Raw genomic sequence first — 27638 nt, 5'->3', positions numbered from 1 at the left:
CAGGCTTACAGTTTTTCCTTCTTCTCCCTTCCCTGCTAGGGTCTGAAATCCTTTCTGCTCAGCAAACATTAACTTTCTGTTGTCCCGCTAGTGCTAAAATTGACATCTCTGTTCCTCACTCTTCCTCCCTTCCCAGCACACCTAATTGACCATTATTGCTACTAATATCAGCAGAGATCTGGGAGGGATACTTAATACCAAAGTACTCCTGGGGAATCAGTTCAGGGAGCAGCTGCAGGCAGAAATAAGCTCTTATTTTTTGTTTCAGCCCTGCAGAAAGACATAGCTTGAAGTATGCTCTCCTCCCGCTACGTTCAGAAGTTTAAGGAAATTGGAGGCCGTATTCTAGAGCACCAGTAGGTTCAAGACCCTCCTGATGACGCGCTGCTCGGCTGTATTTTCCCCCGGGTGAAACACAAGCGTAATGGTGGCCTTTTCCTCCAGAGAGGTGGACAAGCAGGTGTTGGTGTGCAGCTACGTGGAAGCAAAAAGCACAAATGTATTTACCTTACACTAAAAATTGGGGATGATGGCTAAGAGCTCAGAAGCAAACCAGTGACGCGCGACCAAGGCTACGGCACATGCTATCAGGGTACGGATGGAGCACGTTCCAGCTGCGTAACTCTGCTCCGACTGAAGTCATCAGCGCTGAATTTCCGCTAGAAGATAAACGCTCCCAAGCTCAAGGACTTGATGGCAGAGGACGTGCTGTACGGAAGATAAAGGGATGGGCTATCGTTGCTGGGATCATGAACCCCGTGGGATTTACGAGGGCTTTGCAGGGATGGGCAACAGTGCCAGCTGCACAGGTGGCTTCACCTGTGGGCAGGGCAGCTGGCGCCACGGATTTCCTTGGTTTGTACAATGCAAATTGTAAAGATGCACCGACATAACTTTCCAGAGCATCCCCGATTTAGATGGCCATACCAGCGTGCTTGACACCGGTGTGCAGGTACTTGGAGGGGGGTGAAAACGTCTCCGTGTGCTCAGGCCCCCGTGTTTCACAAGCCTTTGGTGAGATGGTCCATGTGCACCAGCTCTGAGCTGCTCTGAAAGGAACATGCCAAGGGGCTGGGCATGACGGCAGGGTGATTTCTGCTTCTCTACAAATTCTCTGCTTCTGAAAATGGCTAGTAAATGTAGCTGAGGCAAAAATGGGAGAGAGTAGTGAGACACGGAGCGTGTCTTCTGCAGAGCTCTGACAACAGAATGCATTTCATTCTGTATTTTCCATGAAATGGTGCTGGGAGGAAGAAAAGGGATGACTTGGGAAAATCCCGCTGCTCTCCCCACACCTCATCTGCAGCTGGGGAAGGGGGATGCTCCAGACACAAAACAAGGGTCCCAGGGATTCTCTCTCCATAGCTGAAACGAGGCATTTTGTGTTTTATATCCTGTTTTGATCCCATCTAACGGCTTAAACCTCTTCTTCCAAAAGCTAAATTATTGAAAAAAATCTTTCCATTTAGTCATTTGAGGAAACTTTTCTTTTCCCTGGAGAAATTACTCCCTCTTTATGTTCAGTAAGGAAGAAATTAAACATGATCATATTAATTATGGTTCCTCATTTAACATAAAACTATAATCAAATGACTTGTATGTCTAAACAGTTGTGGCAGCAGTATTAAGAAATTATTACATTAAAGGCTTGCACTTAAGTTCAAAATGTTTAAATTATACATCTCAGAAGAAACTGATGCGACATTTAGAGAGCTACAACCCTTTTATTTTCAAGTAGAAACATGAAGGAACGAAACACTTTCAAAATATACACATTTTTGCTTTAATTTCAAGAAAGTCCTTAGGATGCCTATGAAATGAAACTAGATTTTTATTTTTATTTTTTTCCTAGATTGAAACCACAGTGCCTCTTCTAAAAAGGAAGGGGAAGCCTGGTTGAACATATTATGACAAAGCCCACGAAGCAAAAATATTCCGAAGACACAAAGTCTGCAAAGCTGCAGCAAAGGAAATAGTCACTTCTGGCAAGACTTGACTCTGGGTTTCTACCAGCCTGGTGGGGACTTGCGGTGTTTGTGGCTCCGAAGAAGTCGGCCTCAGATTTGAGGACTGATTTCCTGAGCCAGAAAACCCTGGAGCATTTCTGTCTGCCTTTCAGGAAAAGACTTCCTTCAATTCAGGAGCTGGAGCTGCTCAAACACCCTTCTAGGAGGAAGGAAAATAGGAAACGGTCAGTATAGCTGCTCAGAACAAGTCAGCCGTGGGGGGTGTCTTTCTGTGGGAAGTATCAAATTGCTATTTTGGGGTCAAAATCAGAACAGTGAGGTTTGGGGGGGTTATTCTTTTTCGTTTTCTTAGTATCTGCTTCTTGAGGAATATGGATGTTCACACGTGAACCAGCTCCGCTTCCCGCCTGGCTCTGCGCAGCTCAGCCCCTTCGCTCCCAGGCCAAGCAGCAGGGTATTGCAGAGTACTTGAAAGTTAAAGTTCTCCTCGAAATGGTGACCCTCTACTTAAACCCTCCCCATAAAGCCTGGAGCTTGAGATAAACCCTCTCTCAATGAGCCCTGCTTCCCAGATTGCACGGATGTACTTTGGTACCTGATAAAATCAATTGTTGGTGACTGCTGGCTCGCCTGCTTGTAAAAGCTGCCATCCATAGCTCACTAAATTTGCAATTAAAGACTCATTTCCAATTTCTGTGTAAGGCACACAGCACAACCAGTGCTTATACACATTTCAGATCCCAGCATGTAAAATAGCGGAGTAGGTTGAAGGCGATATAATATCAGAAAGTGCATTTTGAGTTGTGTAAACACACTCAAAGGTTTTACAGCTCCTGGGAATTGTTGTTGCTGCCTTGGGAATGTGTTGGGTTGTGAAAAACTGTATTCACTGGGATTTTTAAAATGCATTCAAGAGAATAGGCTTGGGGGTAGTATAAATATGAATTATCCCCTTCATTTTTACATCGTTACAGAAGTTGTTTTCGCTCTATACCCAGACAAACGGATCTGGGCAGCGAGGGGCAGAAACAAAGCCTCCTGTGAACAAGAACTATCGTAAAAGGTACAGACATGTAAGTTTTACAGCACGTTGGGAAGTCAGCCCCTCAGGAGCTGAGGAATCATCCTGTCCAGCCTCAATTCAGGCCCTGACAAGAGGGGTCAGTGGAGGGGCCGGTGCATCCCCAGGATTCTGCGGACGGGAGGCCGAGCAAAGCTCTCCCTGATCACCGTCGGGCATCTCCCAGCATTTCCAGATGTGAATTCGCAGCCTGGACTCGGTACAAAAACTGCAACCTCCTAGTTCTTCTCTTTCTAGCAAAACACAACAAATTCCCATAAATTCTGGATTCTTCTCCCCCCGCTGCCAGTGCAGCACCGTCAGCTGCTCCTGCCTGAGCAAGAGCTGTCGGCTGGGTCTGCCACTGTACAGGACACTGCTGCTGCCAAGGATGGCAGGTGCTGGGCACAACTCATCGACCTGGGGACAATTCCTAATAGCACCTAATTTGTCTTTCCTGGGCGATGGAGAGGTCTGTCGCCAGACGGTGCCACCACGGCAGGGCACCAGCCCTTCTTCCCGGGCTGGAGCGCGCCTGCGGGCATCCAGGCTCAACTTTTCCTGTTCCCAGGCCAGAGGACACTCCCGGGGCTGAATATCAAAGGCCTGCTGCAAACAATGTCAGCCAAAGTGCATAAACAAAACCTAAAGAGAGGTCACAGCAGTTCCCACAAGAAGTTACAAGTGGTTAACAAAGGATAAAAGCAAAAAAACCCAAGTCCCTGGCCCCCAGTTCCTTCCATCTGCACCACCCTCGAGCAGGAGGGTGTCCATCACTGATGAAATCAAAGCTTTCCTCTCCACAGCTTCCTCAGCAGTGAGAACAGCCCATGGCCCTCTGCCACCATGGAGCTGGATGAAAGCAAACCAGGCCCCCAACAGGACCCAGGGCTCTTGGGGCTTTTGTATCTGCCCGTGGAGCTGCAGTAAAGCCCTTCTCCCAATGCGGGAGGCAGAGCCAGGCTCGCTGGCCAGCCACAGTGTCCTGCCCCAGCCCTTCACTGCTGGAGCTCAGCTTGAGGCTATCACAGCAGCTTCCCTGCAGGCTCAGGAACATCCACAACGCAGCTCTGGGCAGAGCGCGGTGCCTCTGAAGCCGATGCTCACAGTCCAGCATGCTGTTGCCACTCCAAAATCCACATCCTTGCGGAGCTCTAATGTATACACCTTAACCTGACCATTCCTACACGTGTAAGAGGGCACAGTCCTGCGATGGTGGTGGATCCCATGCCAAGACAGAATCCAGGAGCACTGCGTTGCATGCCTCCCTGGCTACAGAGTATTAACCAGTTGTAATTATTTATAGTTTTCTTGTTTCACATACATACCGTTATTGCTTCACGCCAGCCCTTTTCTTTTACTCCTCCCTCGACATCTCCTGGATGCCACTACCAGGACCAGGGTGGAAGAACCTTTGATCCAACGCAACTTTATATTTATCAGGGTAAATTAATGACTAAACCTGGAACAAAACTATTTGACTTGACAACCTTTACGTTGCCTTCTCTATACGGAGAGTCTGGCCAAGATTGCCATGACTAGTCAAACTAGTGCCAACAGCCCAGAGCTGCATTGGTGTCCCTACCTACCTTTGCAAGGATGCGAGCCTCCTCTGCTTCATCCACGACACCAGGAGCTTGCTCCAACGCGGTCTCCATCAAGGGCAACACTTACAACAAGGCCCAAGCACAAAGTAGCTACTGAACAAGAAACTAAAAACTCTGCTTGCCATGACCAGCAAAAGCAAGGTTTGCCATTCGAGGACTATCTTTCTGGGAGATTTGTATCCTAAATAGGGCTTTTCATGAGAAATCCACTTAGTATTCCTCTAAAATTCCAGGAGGGTGAAATCCCCCACTCTTTCATCTCATTAAGGATTAAGGAATTCCAGGTATGTGGCAGGAATCTGGGGTGAGAGGAGGAGTGGGGTATATTTTAACCAAGCTGTAGTGTGGAGAAAAAACAAAAGTGATCTAAGGATCAGGATCTGAAATACATTTATTTCCCAGCGCCGAGAAGCAATGCCAGCCAGCAGCATTGTGCTAATGCACATGCTTAACTCAAGGGACACAAAACTAAGATGACAACAAAAAACCCCACAACCCTGCCACACTCAGATATCAGAGGTGCTTTTCCTAACACTAGACAAGCTATGCAAGGTGTTATGCAAGAATCTTACTAACAGCTCAAACCCAGCGCTAGCAGATGGCATCTACCTTGTGACAACCCTCCTCATGTGCTGTAAAAATTCATGGTGGAATCCCAGGGCCACATCGTTGTGGACACATCTGACAAAACACCTTGGGATCTTTTTAAGGCGTTTTGCCTCTGGAGCACTGACAGTGTATTAGTTGATGGCTTCTAGATCAGGCCCATTTATCTAAGCATAGCAGACAAAATGCTGGAAGGCAGGCTCAGGGTGAGAAGGGTGACAGGGGAGGCCACCCCGAGCCCATGTGCCCCAGGGGACTTGTGGTCATTCTAGCAGTGACATAAATTACTTCTAAAATTGTGTGGAGGAGCCCTGTGAAAGTCCCTGCTAGCCCTCAAAGCAGAGCAGGACAAACAGACCAACAGGGCTGCTTCTTATTTGGATGCAGTTCGGCTGCTGTTCAAATGCAGAAACAAGGGTTGTTGAGGCAGGCTTCTTATTTATGGCCATTCTCCTTTGAAGAGAGCGAGAACACCCTGAAGAACAAAATCTCTAGTCAAAGTCTTTAGTGGAAAGATAAGGCTACACAGAAACTGCTTGCACAGACTCAAAATCGCCTCCCAGCAAAGCTCAGAGAAGGCAGCCAGTCCCCAGCCTCCCGTGCTCGTACAGGACAGTTTTCCCACTGGGCATATGGAGCTGTTTAGGAGCATGGAGCACGCTGCAGGAAGAGGTGCAGAGAGAGGATGACAGTTCAGAGAAAAGAGAAGGAAAATCAGCCGATAGCCTCCCATCTCTCCTGAGCATCAGGACACTCAGGAAAGTGCCCACACAGCAGCCCCGTGTGCCACCTCCATGTGCCACCGTGGCAGCTATGAGGCTTCTGGGGCTGCGGGTTGCCATCACCCCTCAAAACCTCTCCCACCCAGAGGTCCACCATACATCCTTGCCCTTCATCTAAGGAGGGCACCCAATACACCGCAGTCTACCTGCCGTCCAGTACTTTATTGTCCACCATGTTCCCAAGTCGTTCAAAGATGAGGAGTTTAGATGCTTTCCAAAGGTGTCTCTCCTCTGGAGTTCATTTGACACAGGTTTGAATAAAGCCATACTTTTCCCTTGCATGTTGTAAAGCTCATTTGTCCAGCCAGACTTGCCAAGTGTGGCATGAGCTTCCTCTCCGTGTTAATCGCCTGACTATGGCTACTGGAAATGCAGGAACCTGGATGCTTTCACAGAATCTTACTGGCAACATAGAAGATGCTTTACCCATCAGCACAGCACATTTACTTCCCAACAGATAAAGACTGAAGCGGCTTTGTACTTCACCTCAGTTCTGAAATAAATAAAAAGCTAAAAAAAAAGTACTATCCTGCCTCAAACCAGGAATTTTAAGAGCATGAAAGTTTCTGAGCCAGACCATAAATCCCACTTGTTTCACATTCTAACTGAGAGTGGTCAATAGCAATTTGTTCAGAATAAAAGTATACCTGCATATAGTGATTCTTGCCACACTACAGCCTTCTTCCAGCTTCAGGCAATGAGTGGTTTGAAGACCTTCCATTCGGCCCATTGTGCATTAAACATAGATGGACCTATTCTCCATGATTTTATTTGACCTCCCCTTCTTTCCCACAAACCCCTTTCCAGCATTCCCATCACCCTTACTGTCTTCTACAGTAACTACGTGCTGTGCGAAAACCTCTGCTAGCACCGTGCTCAGGTTGGCTTTGCTGTTACGGATGCTGAGGCACAGAACTGAGGTCAGAGCAAACAGACGTGGCTTGTCAGGAGCAAATAGAGACAAAAATGGATGCAGGTTTCCTGACTCTCAATGCAGTACTCTCATCACGGTCTGCTGCCTTAGCAAATGGAAACCAAGCCCACTGCTCAAAAAGAGGAAGAAAAGATCCCTAAGGATGTAAAAAAAACCCAAACAATTAAAAAAACTCAACAAAACAGACCTTGAAACTATGGCACTATCTAAGAGGTAGGGCTGGGCTTGTGTGATGAACAAGGGGAGAAAGGTGTTTGTCAACTACATACATGAAACCAAGCACCTGAAAAGAGGGAGCAAAAGCAGCCTGAAGAATTCTTGGCAAACCATGCTGGGGGTTTGAGCCACTTAAAACCAAGAAGTTTTCTTGAAGCTGATGCTCAGGCACCAGCTCTGTATCTGCACGAAGCAGTGGGAGTGAGCAACGGGAATCAGCACAGCTGCTCTGTGCCCGACGTGTCGAACCGGGGTGGAAATCCCACCATATGACTTTGGGGATAATGTTAAATCCATTACAGCAGTCTCCCCTCCCCTGCTCATCCCACACAAGCTTCAAAACTTCTGGTTTATGACTGGCTGCTAGAGGATTGTTGCAGGCTGTCTCTAGAGGGATAATCCTAAATTTTAAGTGACAGTTCATGGGCATCTTCTCTTTCTTCTGAAACGCTGTCTTACACAGCACATTAAGTATTTTGGAGATTAATAACTGGAGCAAAGAGTTCTAATCTCGGTGTCCTAGCGGAGACTTAGCAAAGAGCGGCTGGTGTTTGAAGTTGCTACGGCACAGGAAACATAAGAAGCCTTGAAGACCAAAAGCAAGGCTCGTATGCAGCCCGAACGGAAATCTGGGACGTTAAACACGTGACCTATGTTTAGTCTCCAGGGCTTCTCACTGACGTGGTATTTCCACTCAGAGCAGGTCTTGGGGACCCTGCGAAAGGTGGGACCCAGTTTGAGCTCTCTTTTAGATTAAATAGACCGAGCTCACCACGCCTGTTAAATTGCAACTTGTACTTTTGTATTCTTTGACCTGAATTAAGTGATAACTGAATTATATAATAAGGTTACAGGTTGCTTTGAACTTAATATATTGAGGACCAAACGGGAACCACTTGACCCTCTCTGAACTGGCAACTGCACTTTGCCAGCTTGCAGGACACCCGCCAGGATAAACACACCGCAAGTTTTGGGGCTGCTGCCACAGCAGCTCACTCGACAGCAGCCCTGCAATCGCTTGGCAAAGGCCCTCACGGTGTCAGTTCAAGTTTCCTGTCCACAGAATGATTTTTTTTTTTTTCCCCCCAGTAAAGAGTTTTCTCGTTGTAACAATTCCTCCCATCGCTCCTCACCTAACCAGAAGTTCCATAAAAAAAGAGCCAAGCAGGTGCCTTATTGGCCTGCTCCCGTCTCAGGTGGCATAAGCCAATGCACAGAAGAAATAGTCCAAGTCCCTTCTGGGTTTGGTGAGCCCTGGGGCCAATCATATTGAAAACCACCAAATTCTGCACATGGATATGAGAAAACCTTGCCACAAGTGTCACAGTGGTGCAGCTTCACAAGGACTCCGACCAACACTACTGTAAAAATGACGTCATTGTGCCCTTCTGCCCTCATCACCACACACTCCTTCCATTTTTCTCCTGCCAGCACCAATGTTCACGTAGTACCACAGCAAATCGTATCGGGGAACTGAATTTAAATGGATGAAATTAATCCTGTTTTGCAATGTTCACGCTCTTCATGGTGTTGCTCCAAGCAACTGAATACCCACCAGCACACTCAGAACAGCCTGTGACTGCGATCACCTTGTCCAAGTTCATTAGTTACTCCAGCTATCGTGGAGCTAAAGAAATAAATTAAGAGCTAACATTTAGGAGATTATAAAATTATGCTTCCTTGAAACTGTTTAAGCAGCTGATTTGGCATCTCTGTACAGAATCAGACAGCTCTGCTTTGAATTAATGCAAGTGAAGTGGTTGGCACAATTTGGTCAAACATTTAAAAGTCATGTAACTATGCACTACAGACACCCTTTCAGGCCTTGGTTCAGGAACAGGTTATGCACAACCCTCTCTTACCTATTTAGCAACTAACACAAGTTTCTTGTTGGAAAAGATTTCTGTACCTTGAGTAGCCACTCTGCCGTGGTAGCTAGAGATGTGTCAGAGAGGGGACAAATAGCAATGGGACACCACATACTCTGCTCCAGATCACCGATACGAACCGACACTTGCTGGGGTGGAACTTTGCTGGGTTTCAGCACAGCACGTTTTTCCACATTCTTTACCACCCATAGAATTGCCTTAATAGTCCTGAAAATTCGTACGCCTCCAGGCAGCCAGGGATAGGATCAATACTCCAAACTTGAGGCTACCTGCAGGCAGCAAGCTCCCTTCTCCTCCTCCTCCCCTGCCCAACAGCCTGTTAAGACCAGGCGAAAGGTCCACCAAGACCTGCATCTCACCTGAGAGTGACCAGTGTCGGGTGCCGCGGGAACCGTGTCAGACAGCAGGTCTGTAACAACACTTCCCTCACAGGCTCGCCGAAGAACACGACTGCAGAACCTCCTACGCACAGGTGAGATCTCCATATTTGATGGTAGATTGTTCTTTTTTCAAATCGTAGATCTGGGCAACACTTTTTGAATCCAGAAACGTGTATGTGTGTCATCCTGTGGCAACAAACTCCTCACTTCAGCACCAACAAGCACCTCATGTCCTTTGTTTTGAATCTGCCAGATGACAACTTATCTCGATGTTCTGTGGCCCTTGGGGACAGTAAGCCATCACCTCTTCATCTTCTTTATCCCAGTTACGGTCTGGATATTTCCCTACAGTCTTACCTTATCCAGACTAATGGTTCACAGCTCTTGCCAAACTGATGGAGTCTGCCGAGGTTTCAGTTCAGCATTTAGTATTGATTATGCTTTTGGGAAAGCAATAGCAAGTTGTTGTAAGAACTGAATCCCCAGTCTAGATTTAAGCTACAGTACGTTGTGCAGCAGGACAGGAGCCTGGCTGCAAACCTGCATTTTTCTGCAAGGTACAACCAATCAAACACATCCTTATTGCTGTACTCTAAAGAGGTCAAATCACCGAAACACGTAAGTCAGTGGTAAAGCAAAAAGTTTGCTTTATTGCTAAAACAACTTGTGATAAAAAAGTCCCACCACTCGAGAGCTGCCCTGCTCAGCCATCACTCTTACAAAACCACTTAAGAGCTGCACAAGATTTGGCAGCTCTTCTGGACCGTGCTTTATGGAAGGTTCTGTCTTCATAATTGGACAGTGCTTTATGTGACCAGTTTCAACCAAAACATCAGTATTACTGACGTAAACGAAGTCGAAAAGTATCTGAAATCCCACTGCTTATTCAGCAGAGGTTTAACAGAAGGTGTGTAGCAGGAAGGAAATCAAACACGATGGGAGTGCAGGAGGCCTCAGGAGGAATGGCACAGACCAGCCTCTCCAGCCTCCAGCGGTCCTGCCCAGCATGTCCTACAAACGCTCAATGCACCGAGCAAGGGGGACGCCTGCTGGGCTGGCTTGCTTGATACAGCTCCTGGATCATGCAACACAAGCAGTATAAAACCAGTACATTTTAATTCATTAAAAATAGCTGTAAAACATATACTCTCAAAAAAACCCTGAGTCTCACTCTGAAAGTTTATACGATGGTCTTTTTCACGGGAATGCCCTTCTGTTGTGTTCCTCCTTGCTGATCCATACTCTCACGCTATTAGTGAGCATTAGTGAGCTGCACTAGGCATTGCACGTGCTATGACCATGCCAGCTGCCACCCCAGCGTGGCTCATCCTCCTCATTCAAGCGACTGGATGAGGTGCTTAGCGCTCTCTGAGCAGCCAGGAAGGCCAGGCTGAGGCGTGCACTCCATGAACAGCTCATACTCTTCTCTGCAGTTACTCCATCCGAGTGTCTCTGACAAAGGCGTGGTGCTATGCCTGCTCACAAGGATTGCCTGCACTGGATGTCAGCACCCTGCTAGGTGCCAATGCCTCTGTTGTCCGTGGGGCCTGCTTTGGGAGGCGAATGGGAACATAGACATTGGAAGCACAGTGCTCCTTGAGGTATTCTCCTCCTTTTTCTTCATAGTCTTTTCTGGTTATCCAGCCTTCCTCACGAGTCATGTATTCCACTGCCCAATCCCTGGCCCCATACCAGGCATCTAAAACAGGGCTGGAAGCAAGGTGAACCTGGATGGAAGGAAAATAGAACAACAATGTTGATTCAACACAGGACAGAAAGCCCTTTTTACTCTGATTACAATAGTATATGACACAAACTACTGAATTTCAGAAGTTTGAGCTGATTATTATGCTGGAAGAGTTGGTGGTACTTCAAAACAGGAATCAACTGCTCCAGCAAAACTTTCTCCCTGCTTGAAGTAGCAGGGAGGAATACTGCAGGTTAAGGAATCGCAGTATGTGAGAAAGAACCACAAGTGCTCTTTCCACTGGTGTAGATTCATACTTCCATTTGAACTATTCCTATTAGTGTAGCATGAACTGCTATCCTGGTTCAGCTACGGGTTTGCTACACTAGGCACCATGTAAATCCCGTACGTGCTATCTGTGAAGTGGCAGACTTCTGATAGGACCACACTACGGACCATATTTTAACAGAAAGAAGGAAGCTCTTATTCAGTTACAAGCAACAACACTAAAAGCAGAAATAAACGCACTCATTTTCTGTCTCTAGACACAAGTTACACACTCAGAACTTGGCAAGCAATATTCTTCCTAAAACTACCAAGAATAAGTTTCTGTCAGTCACACCGGGCTCAGAGCTACATACACGAACTGTACAACACAGGGGTTGTGGAATCACAAGTTATATTTGCACTGATTTCATTTTCCCCTCCCCAGTTTACAACCTGATTTTCTGTTCAAGAAGATAGTAGATTTGAGAACACAAGGTGGTTTCAGAACAGCAGGGGAGACTCCTGCAAGTCTCCTTACGAAACGCATGGCAAACTTCGGGACTTGCCCAGCTTCTACTGTACTTCCTACTAAAAACGCAGCAAGGGGTCATAGGTTTGCAAGACACTCACTGAATCTCTTTTGCTGCTGTCTCAGTCATTACACTCAACAAACTGAACTTGTAATTCAGCTTTAAAGTGAGCACAGTTTTTCCCAGCAACTACTCCTAACAAAGGTTGCTTGTTCCGGATAGTAACTGTCCCAATCTGCACACATCCAGCCAAGCACAATCCAGGGCTTGTGCATGCCTGGCCCTTTAGCTGAAGCAGGTTTTCGTTTTCTAAGATATCTACCCTACTCTCTCTAATGTCTTCAGAAAGAGCAATGGTATCTTTGCTTAACCTTCATTTTCTCAGGTCAAAACAGCTGTTTTCAGTGTCTTGTCATGAACCATCTCCATTCCTATGCTCTAAGTACACCTCCTCTGTACCTCTCCCAACCTGAATTACTTTTGAACGTTGATGAATGGACTGTTCACGTAACCATCATTTCAATACATGTACCTGAAAAGACGACTGGAACGGCCTCATTTCAAGGAGCTCCTTCTGGACTCTGGCCTTCAGTCCAGGGTACATTGTATTTCCACCAGTGAGAAAAACATTCTGGACAAGAACAGCTTGTTGCTCCTTTGGATACCTACAAGGAACAAAAAAACAACTTCAGTCTTTCTCAATTACATCTCTCCCTACGAACTGAACAGCTATAGGATGATAACTTGTCTTCAGGATTCACTCTGAGAAACTTCCTTCATTTCCCTAGCATGAAAATCCGTGATCGTTTGTTTTCTGGAAATTCAGGCGGCAGCAGAAGAAAATCCTTAAAGCACTCTGTGCACAGTACCCCACACATCAACAACTCAGTAGAGCTGGAATTCTTACATTTCAGAAAATGCAATCTTGTCTGTTCATACAGCTCAGGGGTAACACTTTGCTACTGCTGAGTTGTCTGGAAATAGTTGTCTAGAAAGTGTGCCTATATCATAACTTAAAAGTGTCACCCCTGATTTTGATCTTGCAAAACCAGAGACTGCCAGCTCACTCTTTCAACGGATGGATATTTACACGGGTTTGTCGTTTCCCTCTCCAACAAGTTGGACCAGGGGTCTCCAAAGTGAGGTGTCTGCAAGACAATCCATTTGGGTGCAGGAAGAAGATATTTTTTGTACCATTAATAAACAAATAGATTACTTAAAAGTGTTTATTTCATTATCTCATTCTTTTTCAATTTCTATTTTTATATACGTTTTAAAATGTACAGAATATATTAGTTCAGTAGTACCTGTATGTAATTTATAAATACACATACATTGGAGGTTGTGTGCTCAAAAATTTTTTACTGATAGCATAATTGATCGAAAAAGTTCAGAGACCACCGACTTAAGCAGAGTTACACGTGGTTTTCAGAACAGGAAGATATGTGTAACCTGCAATGCTCAATCCCACCAAAAAGAACTATTCACACATATTTTCTCAAATTACAGTTAAGTAACCAGTATTGCAAAAGCTGATATCAAAACAAGACTAGCTTGTTTGAAGTAAGTGCCAAGTAGCTTTGTAAACTCACCTCTCAAGGACATATTGCATGGTTTCTGCTATACCAGCCTGGTCTTCTCCTATCAGGGAGGGCTGGAAGACAATCTCTGGAGCTCTGATCCTTTCAGTGCCAAGGAAAAGCTGGTGGTACTCTGCCAGGTTAAACACGGGCTTTAAAAATATGAGATTGAAAAGCAGTGGGAAATTATGTTAAAGAATCGTAATATTCTAGACTAAGCAAAGTTTCCAAACAATTCTGTACAAAAAACAGACGGTAATGCTCTCACAGAGAACAGGCCATGCTGTAAAGAGCTCCCACAGGCCCAGGAAGCTGGACAAATTGAAAGCTGTGTCCACTGAGGTGCAGTATTTAGCTACGGATCACACAGAAAACTCAAGCAGGACTCTATTTTCCCTAATAACATGGCACTGCTACAACAAGCCCTGCCTGCAGGGTAAGCCAAGTGGGTATATTCACGCTCTAAACCATTAGCTAAGATTGCAAGGACTTCTCTCTTAACATCCTGTTCAGATAGTTTCAGCATCTCTTCCAAGAGCAGGCAAACAAAGGTTGCTTTTGGAGAAGTGTTAGCACACTAGCTGGGCAACCAGGAGGCAGCAACCTCTGGCATGAGGTATAGGTATAGAAATCAAACCTGCACTGCAGCAACAGGCTTCTCAACTTCAGGCTGTTCCTCAGCAAATAAAGGTTCAAACTCATTAATACTTTCCACATCCTCCAGTGACTGTTCACTGCCTAATGGATCCAAATCCGGAGTCTGGAAAGACAGAAGGCATATTAAGGCAGGTTAGCTCAGGTGAACTAACCACATGTATGACTTCAACTCTGATGACACATTTGGAAAATTCAACCCCGACTCCCTCAAATCTCAACTCTTTAACATGCCTGAAACTGCACATGCTGTTCTCCAGGCACTTAAGACAAAAATCAAAACGGTGGACAACCTAGAAAACAGGAGTTAAGACAGACATTCACTCAAAGTATAAAAATCAAACACTTCCAATAAATTTATCATGACACCACCTCAGAAACTAAAGGCCTTAGTCAGCAGGCTGACTGCCAGGATACTAGCCAGCCATGTCCTGAATATAACAACATTCTAAAACTTACTAAAATAGCTTTCTAAATTGGTTAAAATTTGGTGCACTCCCAGTACCTCTAACTGCTCTGTAATTACCATTAAATTCCTTACCTTGCTTGTGTGGGACTGGAAAACAAATATTTGCTAGCTACAAAGCCACCACACAATTTTTGACAGTTTCAGTGCCTAGCATTTGCACACAGGACATACCAAAAACCTTCATATTGTACACAGATGTGAAGGTGTTCCCAAAGCTTCTTCCTAATGAAAAGCACCACTCAAAATCCCAGACTTCACTGTTGTGAAGTAGGAGCAGCTTTTTAATTATTGCCTTTATTTTTGTTACAATGTTACCTTCGGGATTTTGTTGCTACAGATTTGTTTGTTATTTTAAACTTGAAACATTTGTTGCAGTGTCTAGCAAGCCATACCAGGATGAGATAAAGCTAGATCACTTTAACATTCTGAAGTACCCAGCTTAGGTCCACTTAAAACCCAAGTAATTACTCCAACTGAAGTTTGAGCCGTGTTAATTACAGAGCAAACAAATGGTAGTTATTAAACCTGTTTCTTCTTATGTCTTAAACCCAGCAACAGAAAGAAACATAGCACTTGGCTAAAGACTTGGCACAGACCCTACCAGAACATAATTAGCTTTGAGACTCCTCTACATGGCTGCAGAGGGATGCCCTGTCTTGACAAACGGATTGGGTGATAACTGTAGGCCCTCTCGCAAAGCACAGACCAAACAAAAAGGCTTGCTGACTCATTCCAAGGCCTGCAACTACACCTGGCAAAGAGGAAGAGTGTGGGATCCAAACCAAACATGTTGTAATTTTGCCCTGTGGTTTTGTCTAAGTTCCAAGGAGCTGACAGTCTTTCAGATATCTCTTTCTAGAACATTTTCTTTTGACAGAAGGCAGGAAGTTACTTTACCGTAACGATAAGCCCACGATCTAGCTCAATTTTGCTCAAACGCAGTCATTCTGATTCTTACACAAACTCTCCTGTTAAGGACAGGCAAAATATAACCGAGAAGACAGCATCTCACCTGTCAGTTTTGGCTACATCTCAAGTTTCATATAAGACACGAGAACTCCCGTATCTTGCATCACTCTCCTCTATGCTTAATTTTTATGTTTTTCCTCTATACCTTTTCCTGAGCAAAGACTGATATAAAAGCTCTATCTAATGTGACTTGAAAGGTAATTAAAAGTAAATGAACAGTCTGAGACCATCTCTTAGATGCTGCTACGTGCTGGGCCTCTATTAGTTTGGGAAAAGGGACAAACAAGCTTCTCATCTTCAAGACAACTGCAACAACCAAGAAGTCTAGCAATTAATCTTTCATTGTTAAGTACACAGAATAGAGCGTGCTGCCTAATTGCACCAAAAAAGACAGCCAAAATGCAGGCAAAGTGTTAGCGGTTTACCATAAAGTTCTCTGCATCTGAAAGGGAAGAACAAAACCAAAAAACACACACTTTTTAACAAAAAGCTTGATAGGTTCTTCTGTATCTTTAGTACAAAGCTACAGACATTTAAGGATAGTTGCCCTAGGATTATAACCATCTGAGGTTTATCCATGTCGTTTAATTGTCAGAAACACTGAAACAAAAAATCCTTAGCCTACTACCAGGCTCACTTATGTCACCAAAATTAATGCAAAAGCAGAGTTAGAGGTTGGTTTAAAGTATGAACAAAATCATTATGTTAGCTGCTGCATTTACAACCCTCTAACAAGTACGGACAGTGGTTGGCATACACTGTCTGTAAGTACAAAGGGAAGCCAGTGGTATCCAGTGGTACCATCTCTGACCCACTAAGGCTATGTTCTTTTTCTCCAACTTCTTAAAGATGCACAAGAAATTTTTAAGAAAAACTTGCTGGTTTCATAAAACTATACTTCAACTACTGTTAGAAAGCCTAGAACTACATGGAATCAAACTATAAGACACGTCCCAGAGTACAGTGCAGAACAGCACAAGAAGGGTTACTGATTTCAGGCATACTCTATAAGATCAAAACTGTCACTTTCCCCAGTTGCATAGGAAAGCTGGAAAAAAAGAGAAAAGCAGTTACCAAATGAACAATGCGTTGTAGTGTGTTAAAGGAAAAGCTTAGTTCGTCAATAAAAGTCTGAAGGGGTAATTTTCAAGCACAGAAACTTAACTCTCTCAGAGATAAGAACAGGATTAATTTGGTGACAACTTGATACCTCTGGCTTGCTGTCCACAACATCTACTTCGATATTGACTTCTGCCTGTAGGATTTTCTGCTTCGTTTGTTCAACAGACAGACTCAATTTGTTGATGTAAGACTGAAGTTCTTCTGCAGAGTCCATGTTTAGCTCCACCAACGCTTTGTGGAATTGATCCATCTGACCATCTTCTAAAAGTTCCTACAGACACATCAGAGTTAGCTGTAACGAACTATTAAGGGCAATCAGCTATCCATCAACGTGTGGGTACAGACACCTTGCCTTCATTACGAGATATTAAGATGTGGGCAGCATTCAAAATACTTCACGAAAGAAGTGCTGTTCAGAACCTGGAAGCATGCTTTGCAGAAATAATCTCTTCCTTTTATCATGCAAGTAACCTTCAAAATCTCCTATCAACAAACACACCGGACAGCTGCAGCTTCTTTACAGCGATGCAAGACCTTTTGCTAAAGCTCTGAGAGCAGCCTGCCCCCCTCTCAAAAGATCACACAGAAAACTTTGCCTTGAATACCTGTACGTACAGCAGCCTGTCCAACCTCTCTTGGTCAAGTTGCAGCTTCTCTTCTCGACGACGTGCATTGAGCTCTTGAAGTCGGCGTAACTGCTGCTGCCGCCTCTCCTGCTTTTCCTCCGACGTCAGAGTGCTCCCCAGCAGTTTGTTAGAGAAAGGCAGCTGCATCTTGTGCATGTTGTTCTCATAGTACTCTGGAGACCGCCACTTCTGTAGCTCTGAATGTTTTGAAAGCAAAATAACTGTTTTGCCAGGGTGAAAACGATGATTCGTACCTTGTAGGCACTCCACGCTACGTTCAGACTCAGTGTTCTGATCTCCAGCATACAGGAAACACAAAGTACCAAGAAGTGGGAAGTGCACAGTAATGTCTCTTCTCTCTTCCCAAGGAAAGGGAGAGCTCTCACATATTTTTAAGAACTCTTCAGGCTCTTTCATAAGTGACAAATTCAAGAAAACACTATTCTTCAGCCACTACTTAGGCTGACATATAACATGGAAATTAAAAAACTTCTTTAATTCACAAGAAGTCATGAGAAGTTTCCTCTTCCCTTTTGGAAACCTTAAAGTAAATAAGAAGCACAGCTAGATGCAGAAATCATCCTCTAATTCTAATCATCCATTTAATGTTTTGTTGCAAGTACAGACTGAAATAACTAATAGAATAAACTCAGTTTAAGTTATTTTTCTCTAAAATAATCCCAATTTTATTCACAGAGAAATGTGAACTAATATAGATTTTTTTTTCAATTTAATTTTGTTTCTATCTTAATGTTAAATTTTAAACCATTGTCGAGCACTTCCCATGAGGCAGATTCCCAGAAAGACAGCTACAAAGAAAGCAAAACAGGAGAGTATTTCTGCCAGAATCCCAGCCAACTCGAGAACTAGGGATATAGAGGACAAAACTAAGTTTGGATCTAGTAGTAAATTACAGCTCGTTTTACCTTCTATATAGTCCTCTGCAATGTAGCTATGCTCATGCAGTATTTCCTCCATGCGGCTGAGAGTGATGGCAGCAAAATGCCCTGGGTATTTCAGCTGAAGGAGGCGTTGGAGATACACAGCTGCCTGACACCCTCCAAGATTAATACGTTTGCAGTTTTTGGCATCCAACCTGAAAATGCAAAGAGACACAACTGAGACTGGAGAGATCCACAAGTTCAGCAAAATATAGACCTCCTACTTTTTCCAATATTTTTTAATTTCTGATATGGTCAAGTAGACAGATGAATATTAATAGATAAATACGTCCAGATTCAGTTACCAGAGAATCTAACACACCTGCTATTCTCAGACAACAAGCACAATCACTGCTTTGTTTGTTGCAGATACTTTCTGAAAGGCTCTGTTCTGCTTTAAAAAAACCCAAACATTAAATAATTTTGGCTACAGCAAGGAAGTGTTCTGTTTTCAGAGAGACATGATGGTTAGTGGAGCTAAAAGTAGTTCTTTTAACCTTTGTAACATTCCACAGTTGGCCAAGTGTAATCCTCGAAAACGTCAAGCATCTACTAGGTATATTAAACCCATTTCCTGCAGTAAGGATTGGGGAAAAAAAAAAAGTAAAAAGAAACAGAGTAGAGCAACAGAGGAGCATAATCAGAATGATAAAAACCTCAAAAATTGCCGAAATCTCATGGAGCACTTTCTTTTGTCCCAAAGCTGCAGTAAAACCTAACATATATTTTTTAATCCCTGATCTTACTTGAGGCAGATATCCCCTTCTACTTTTGAAAGTACAGATCTATGCATAAATAGTATCTAAAAATACAGTATGCAGAAGGACAGTACCGTTTCTTCAATCCAAAATTCAACAGAACTTAGCAGAATCTGCAGACCTAGGTTTAACTCATCAGTATGAATTAGGACCTGACAAGAGCTTATACTGCAGAAGCTGGGATACGGAATGCTAGAGGAATGGGTATTTGCATCACTGAAAAGCCAATGACTGACAAAGACAGGCTGCAACGTTCTCAACACACTCAGAACTCACCTGCCTTCCAAGACTGGCAAAATGTGCGTACATTGATAACCTGAAGATATTACCAAACCGCTGCAGGGCCAGCTCTGCCTTCTGTTGTGATAAAAACTGTACAAGCTATCTATGCCATAGGACACCTTCGGCACTTGGTAACATTCGAAGAGGAGCTCTGACATCATTTGTCTCGAATACAGAGGATTGCACACCGCTTCTGTCAGAACGATTGGATGATCAACACAGCCCTGTAAGAGACAAGAGAAAAGAAAAACAGTAAAGGTTTGAAGGGAAAATCCAGAGATACTTAACCTTGCTGCTTCTTTGGAACATCAGTAAGAACTCCTTCAAAACAGTAATAAGAAAGCACTTTATGTGCAAGCTATTAATCATGTAAGTTGAATTATATCTAGTGCTTAAGGGGGTAAAAAAGAAGTGTTGTCTACAGCAGGGCTTCCAATGTTAATTCAACCAACGAATAAATCCTAAGGGTGGAGAAGAATGGATTTTTAAAAGCATATGCAAATTAATAAAAAAAATAAGTAACCAAAATCTATGTAACGAGGAGGTGAAATGTGAGTGAAAACTGGTAGAAGTTTAGTTCAGCACTAGGTAAAGCTTTCAAACTGGTGTTGTCAGAAAGGGAAAAGGCTTCATGGTCTGAGGAGCATCTCTCAGCTCAGCTGGGTACACAAAGCAGGCAGCCAACGAGCACCAGCTAACGACGGCGCTCTACAAAACCAACACTGTCCAACGTCCTTCTCAAAAGCTGATCCTGGACGCTGCTGCTCAGCCACAGCCTGACAAGACACTGCAGCCCAAACCTCTCACCCTGCGGTGGTATCCTCCCGCTTTCATTTCACCGCAAAACTATGACGAAATTAAGAGAATAGCCGGGTTCAAAGGACAGCCGCGGGGAGCCCCTGGCCCAGCCGGGGCCCGCACAGCAGGTTGCTCGAGGCCCTTCCAGCCGGGGCCGTGAGCACCTGCAAGGAGGGGAGCACGATGGGGGCGATGCTGGAGCCCCGTTCCCACGGCGCACCGCTCCCCCCAGCCCCCCCCCCGGGCCGGGCCGGGTTTCACGGGCGGCCTCGGAGCCTCCTCCCGCCGGCGGTACCTGCGAGGCGACGCCGAGGCGCTGGAAGACGTGGTCGAGGAGCAGCTCCTGCAGCTCCAGCTGGACGGGCACGTTGCGGTCGAAGGGCGAGCGGAGCAGCCAGCGCAGCGGCTCGGGGCTCCCCAGGTCGTTGCCCACCTGCGTCTCGGCGCCGGCCCCGCCACGGGCCCCGCGGCTGCGCGCCGCCAGCGAGCGGAAGCGCAGCAGGGGCTCGGCGGGCACGGCGGGGTCGGCGGAGGCCCAGCCCGCCCGCGTCTGGAAGGAGCCGTTGTCGATCACCAGCGGCACCGGCTGCGGCGTCCGCACGGCCGCGCTCGGCTCCAGCACCGGGTCGGGGGCCCAGCGCGCGTCGCGGAAGGCGAACACCCGCGCGGCCGCCGCCATCCTGCGCCCTCCGCGCGTCCCTCCGGCCGGCAACGCGGGCACCGACGCGCGTTCCGCGCTGCGGCGGGCGGGGGCAGCGCCCCCTGGTGGCACCCTGCCGCATCGCCTTGCTCGCGGGGACAGCCGCCCCCTGCGCGTCAAACTCGGGCCTGGGAACTTCCCGATGGGCGAGAGCCGCATGGAAGTGACATGCCGAGGTGACGGGCAGAGCCTGTGCTCCATCGAGGCCCCGTCGGCATTCTGCGCGCATCTCCCGGCCGACAAAAGGCCACCAGCCCCGGCTGAGGCCTCCTCGCCTTTTCCACAGGCCTCCGCCGGATCCGTGCCCTGCGCCGGGAACACCGGCACGCGGGCTGGGATCCATCGGCGGCGGAGGGAAGGACCGGCCAGCGCGCCTTGGCGTGGCGGAGAGCCGCGGTGGGACCCCGGGAGGTCCCGGTGACTGATCACCAAGAGAAACGCTTTATGATGAAAACTGGAGAGATCAAAACGTGTGGATTCTGCTCTTTTCCGTGCAATCCGCTAATTTTCAGAAACGCCACCAACCCGCAGCCCCCGCTGTGTGAAATGGGGACCGCAAATATTTAGCATCCTTGAAGCTCAGGTCATTAATGGCTTTTCTCGGTTGTTTACCCAATGCACAAAGTAGGGATAATAGCTTGCTTTTATCACACAGGGGTGTTATTAACACGAATTAATAAGAATTTGCAAAGTTCATTTAGATCTTGGGATTAAAAGGCTCGTTTCAAGGGGCTGTTACTACATAAAAACAAACATATGCACACAGGCAAGAACGTTAAGTGCATGCAATCATTCATAATGTGCACTTACATAGCTGCTCTCTTCTAAGGTTCACTGAGAGCTGCACAAACAATTTAGCCAAACAACCCCCTGTGAGGTAAGTGATGGGTAATGGTTCTATTTTATTGAAGGAGAAACTCAATGTGATGGATATCAACTTATTAAAGTCATATCTGTTCCTTCTTTGATCACTACTGAACTCCTTTACTAGAAAGCAATACATTTATAGACACATAATCCTATGAAACATGCTAGCTTGCCTTTCTTGGAGGGAGGGGAAATAGAAGGGCAATTAAAATACAAAGGTTTATTTTCCTAATGGTTTAACTAGTAGATGGAAACAGAGAGAGTAGGCTAAAAGTAGATTCCATGTTGATATGAGACATATTCGTGCTCCACGTGAAATAAGAGAGTCTGGGAGAAATAATTTTTAGCTACTCACCCTCTACACATCTCTGCAGGGGTGACTTTTTACTGATTTCTCAAAAGCAACCTTGGCTACCCAGTTTCAAAGTGGCTGAAGTGCTTCGTCGTCTCCCCTATAACTATTTAACTATTGTTTTAACATAATCTTTGAAAGCTCCCTGGCTTGTATTTATCCTTTAAATAGCAGCCGAAGGAAGGAGAATCAAATCAGTTGCTCTTATCCTGTATTTAATCCTTATTACTCCCTCCCTGCATAGCACAGGGCTGTCCCTTTTGCTGCCCATGCTGAGTGTATCAGCTGTCTTGTCGTGATTAACGCAGGGATGCAATGAGTTATTAAAAGGGAGTCAGTAAAGCAGAGCAGGCAAGCTGTTCTAAACTTGGAGTAACCTGAAGCAAGCAATGAAGTATCCTCTGGTTCCTTTGGTGAATGAGCTGACCTTTCCTCTTCTTTTCTTCTGGTTTTGTTTGCCATTTGTAATGCTGTTGATCATAATGATTATCTGGCTACAGCTTCTACTTAATGAAGGTAAGTTCTGCAGTTGATCAGATAAAATGCTCCTGCATAAAGCCTTTATCTGTTTGCTTCATCTTTAAAGCACTGATAGCTATTTTTAGGTTAATGCCACTTGTCACAGAAGGAAATTAAGCAGTTTTTATTACTGTTAGTAGCATATGGAAAATCAAATTATTATGCTTTTCTGTTAAAAGTGCTTACAAGAAGACAAGCTGCTGCCAGCTGTTCTTCCTCACCCTCTCCTTTCTCTCAGAGGTAGTTTAAGAAAGGCAAAGGACAAGTAGTTTTTGTAAATGTCTATAAAAAAAATCCCCCAGAAAGCAAACTTAATCCTCTAGTTTTGTACACTTGTCAAACTCTGGCCTCATAGTTTTCTTACAGCCTTCCTTTTCTTTTTTTGCAGGGGGAGGGGGCTTTTAAGAGATTTTTTTTTTTTTGTCAATGCTGAGGGTGATAGAAAATTTTTGAAGGGAGGGGGACTTGCATTTTCATTTCATTTATTTGTGTATTTTGCTCCTCTTTCCAGTCCATCACTGATTCTGATTTCTAACATGTCAGTAACTGATAACAGGCTTTGGTTTAGGCTAATAATAGGCTTGTTGATGTACTCATGAGGATAAAGCCTTGCTAGTTTGCTCTAATCCTGGACCATAAGCAGTCCCAGCTAAGGAATCAATTGTAAATTCAAAAGCAGCAATTCTACCTTTTCAGAACAGCTGTGGGATAGAAAACGAGCTAAATTTGACTTCAACAAGATTTTACTTCTATTTGGTGCCCTCTGTTCTTACCTAACAATGTGAGATCCAGTCCTATAATAGATCCCATAGGAGTAGCAACAATAAGATGACTCCTTTGGACCCAGAGACAGCAGAGGAACAGGAGGTACTCACCATCGCAGAGTCTTGTACTCCTCCCTCCTTTCCTGTCCTGCATGTGCATGCATGCTGCATTTTCAGCTTTTGGCTCCCATGCTGCAGGCCCAGCACTCAGCTGATGCTCCTAACAGCCTCTGCTTGCTGCAGTAGTAAAATGTGTTCCTTCCACACACCCAACTTACCGCTGTTGGAGGTAACAAAGTAATATTTTAATTACTATATTACAAAATATAGTAATTAAAAAGTGCAGGTTGTAAGAAGCTGTGACAGTAGTACAAGCTCCCCTGAGCAAAATAGATGTGGCTTACTACTGATGTTTGAAGGGCAGAACGAAATATCTGGTTTTTGCATAGGTAAAGGGTAGCTATGCCACATGCTTACACTTCAGTTGAGTGCCAGCTTTTTGCCTGGACAGAGTAACCCTGGAATATCATGATGCCTCGAATGAGATTTTCAGGTTATACATACTCCATTTACCTCCACAATTTCTGGCCCTCATGTGACTGTTGTTAGCACAAGGCTTCCAAGAATTTATACAAATGCTCTAAATTCTATTTTAATAAATATGACTAGACACATTACTGAATTTTCATATACTAGGGTGTTTGCAGGTATAGAGCATTAAAGTGCTTCTCAGTCACTCTTAAGAGAGTAAAAACAAACAGTGTTCTTTTTAATGTCTTCCTGAATAATTCAGTCACAACTGCTGATTTTATGCTGCTTTACAGCAGGTGCAAGTAAAAAGCATTGTATCTTTCAGCTTCTCCTTTAATATAGTTGTTGATGAAGAGCTAATTGGCTAAAATAAAACACTTGTACAGGCCTCTCATTTGGGTTTGGAAATCCTTTATCTCTCTTAGCTGAAAAAGATTCAGAAGAACCTGCCCAGCTTCTTGATGGAACATACATGGCTTGTAGCTGGGAAGAAAAAGTTATGGGGTGTTTTACATGTTCTTTTTAAACCCGTTTCTAGCACAGGTGCCCAGTGCAGAAGAAATAGAGAAACAATCTCCTGATGAGTCTGATTCTGACTCTAAATTTGAGGATGAACTAACAGAGGAAGAAAACCAGAATGATACATCCAGTACAGGAACACAAGAGGAGACACAATCCACTGGATCTCTGGGAAAACTGAGGCCCAAACCTGCTTATCTGAGTTCAAAACCAAAATGGCAAAAGCAAAGTCTTCTTGCTGCAATCTCAGACAGCTGGTCTCAGAGCCAGAAGATAAGACCTTCTCACTCTGAGAAGAGCAATCTCTGTAACATCGTGATGGTGAGTAGTGTGACCAGGCTACCTCTTTGCATATCTACTGCTTTTGTGTCTCAGCTCTGATGTTTTTCATCCCTGCCTCTTGAGTAAGAGAAAGATGCAAGATTGGTTTCTGCTTGGTTAATGACTAATGAGGTTTTTTCTTATCTTCCCTATTTGGAATGACTCCTGTTGTAGACAAGGTAAAGGTAACACAACATTGTACAGAATAACTGTTGTATATACGTACTGTATAAGTATGTGTATGCATATATATTTAAAGATATGTATGCCTATTTAAAAAGTCCTTGAGAATTGAATTTGAAACAGTGAAAATTGCTACCTGTTCCTCTAAGATAAAAAGTTTAGCTCAACTATATATAGAAACTGTCTTGTATGGCTGATATTATGTATTTTTAAAAGCTGCTTCAGATTTCTAACAGTAGAGTATGTCACTAAAAATTAGACTTATTTCACTTGCTCGATAAGAGCTGAAGCCTGAAGTCTCTTTGCAAAAACAGCACTCACAATCCTCTTAAGCTTTATACAAATCCCAAAAGATATATTTGAAGCAGTGGAAGAGATTAGTGTCTTCTGTGTTGTTGCTTTCTGTGTGCCTTGACTGTATGTTCCTTTGCAGAAGGGGCTCAGAAGGGAAGGCTGGTCTGTGCCCCCACTATCACTATTCACAGTACTGTCTACCCATTCACACTGCTTGGATTTTTGAATTGCAGTAATTGAGCTACTTACCCACATTTACTTCCACCAGCTTTGCTGGAGCAGTAACCTTCATTAGGCTAGAATAGGTAAGGACTGGTATCATCTTAAATTGCTGCAGTTGCTTGACTAGTGCACCCTGAAGCTTTAGCATGAAATGAAGAATATCTCAAGTCAAAGTATTTTTTACATCACTAACACCACCAAGTTGACGTAGTAAGGTTCAGAAACTAGAGAAATGATGCAAAGAATGACCTTGGATTTGTCTAGGGTACCATTTGGTTCTCCTAGGGCTCTTCACATGCACAAGTATTGATTTGAACAGAGCAATCTGAAGAACTGGGGTTTACACTTGGCCCTTGTAGGACATAATACTTATACTGAAAGGCTTGCTAGTTGTGTTGAGTGGATGAGGGAGGGAACAAGAACTCACGGTCTCACAACGCTCGTATTCTACTGAACATTGAACCTCTTCTGAAAACATCATTGCCATAACAATTCTCGTCTTTCTTTTCACCAGCTCTCGTGCACCATGCTTTCTTCTCTTACCTGGAATCTTGTCTGCCAGTTGTTCCAGATCTCTAATGTCGTGAGGATTTATCTGCTGCCTTCATCTCTGATTATCTACATGGCTCAACTTTTCGTTTTGCTGGGTGAAAAAGTTGTGAAAATCCTCAGCTCCCTGAGGCTGGAGAGCAGAGGCCTGTTGGCTTCAGCTTTGGGGAGGCAGTAAAGGCAAACTGGAACAGAGTGAACCACCTCAGGGTGGAAATAAAGCGGGTGGTCCCATGACCATGAGAAGCAATCCTGCTCAGCATCAGTGAGAGCTATTGCAGCATGGCCGAGAGAGGTTAAGCCTCTGAAAAGGAAACCTAGTCAAGACTAAGTTGACACACTCGGGTCACAACAGCCGCTTTCAGAGCGAATAGTATTGACTAGCTAAGTACTAAATGGTTGCCAGCAGCCCGCCTCTTGTCCAGTGCTTGGGTGTATACACTGCTCCCCTGCTGCTTTAGAGAGGGATGACTTCCTTTTTTTGTAAGGACCAAACACTGCACTGGCACCAGTGATACTCTCTGTTCACCTCTACTAATCTTTGATTTCAGACAAGTAAGATTAAGACAATAGCTCCCAGTAGTGGTTCTTACTGGAGCTTAAAGGCGGTACAGCCCAGTGATTATTTGTACTGCAATTAGCACTTTTCTGATCTCCAATTTGTGAGTTCTCAAAGTAGGAAACCATTTTTCAATGCTCAGGTCTCACAAATGAGCCTACCCTCAAGTAACAAGAAATGATTAAGCCCTTAGCAAATACCAAGCATGCGTTTCCTTCCCTTCTGTCCCGGATCTGCCTTTCCAGCACAGCTGGCTGGCTGATACAAGGTTAGATTACAGCCCAAGGGGGCACTCACCAACAGCTTGGTTTATGCAGTTGGTGGGACTGCAAGGAGGTTGGTGGGGCTGGGATGAGCCATAATTTTGTGGCCGAAGGGTTTATCCAGTTGTCAGGCTATGGAATAGAACAGCAGTTTGCTCCTGATGTTGATGTGTACATCCAACAAACTAGGTTTTTTAAAGAGTATCTGAATCAGTTATATCCCAAAAAGCACATTGCCGCTTGTGAGAAGGAGGAGCTCTGCTCCTCGTGTGGAGCAACTGTGTCTCTCCGGAGTCTTGCAGGGGCAGACTGTGTCAGTTACGCTAACGTATGCTAATTATGAAGCATGTCCTGTTTATGTTTACTTATCTTTCCCTCCCCATCCCTGAAGTCTAAATATTTGTCCGCGGCATCATGCTCTTCAATAAAACTTGTTTGTTCACGTCTTTATTTTCGCAGGTCCTTTATTTAGGGAAAAAAAACCCCACATATTTGCCTTTCCTCCCCAGTTTGCCGAGGAAATCCGTCTCCCCCTCTCCGCAGAGGGTGACCCCGGGCTGGGGTGCTTCTCCTCTGGGGACGCCCCGAGTCTCCCCGCGCCTGCCAGCGGAGAGCGGGCCGGGCTGGGTGATCAGGGCAGGTGCTGAGGGGCCGGTTGCCCGCTGTCGGGCAGCGCTGCCACCCGGGCCCGCCCCGGCCCCGCCTCCCCGGAGCCCGCGCAGGGCCGGGCCGGGCCGCGCCTCCCTCCGCGGGCTCGCTCGCTCCTCCCGCCGGCGCGGGGCGGGCGGAGGGCGACGCTTCGCCGCGGAGCTCCTCGCCGGCCCCGGGGGCGGCTCCTGGGCAGCACTTGGGCCCGGGGGCTGCTGCGCCG

The 27638-nt window shown here is 45.2% G+C and overlaps 1 protein-coding gene across 1 annotated transcript; it reads right to left on the bottom strand.

Moving 5' to 3' along the window:
* Positions 1-10708: 10708 nt before the first annotated feature.
* On the bottom strand, positions 10709-20803 carry ACTR5 (actin related protein 5). Its single transcript, XM_086622799.1, has 9 exons — positions 20420-20803; positions 19321-19550; positions 18272-18441; positions 17325-17542; positions 16808-16990; positions 14143-14265; positions 13518-13657; positions 12458-12590; positions 10709-11168 (listed from the first exon to the last, which is right to left on the bottom strand). The coding sequence occupies exons 1-9, from the start codon at positions 20801-20803 to the stop codon at positions 10911-10913; spliced, it is 1839 nt and encodes a 612-aa protein (XP_086478925.1). The 3' UTR covers positions 10709-10910.
* Positions 20804-27638: the final 6835 nt, after the last annotated feature.

This window comes from Tauraco erythrolophus, chromosome 18 (assembly GCF_009769465.1).
Source record: "Tauraco erythrolophus isolate bTauEry1 chromosome 18, bTauEry1.pri, whole genome shotgun sequence".
Lineage (NCBI taxonomy): Eukaryota > Metazoa > Chordata > Aves > Musophagiformes > Musophagidae > Tauraco > Tauraco erythrolophus.
Note: the sequence above shows the minus strand (reverse complement) of the source record. Positions and strands in the feature narration are given on the sequence as shown.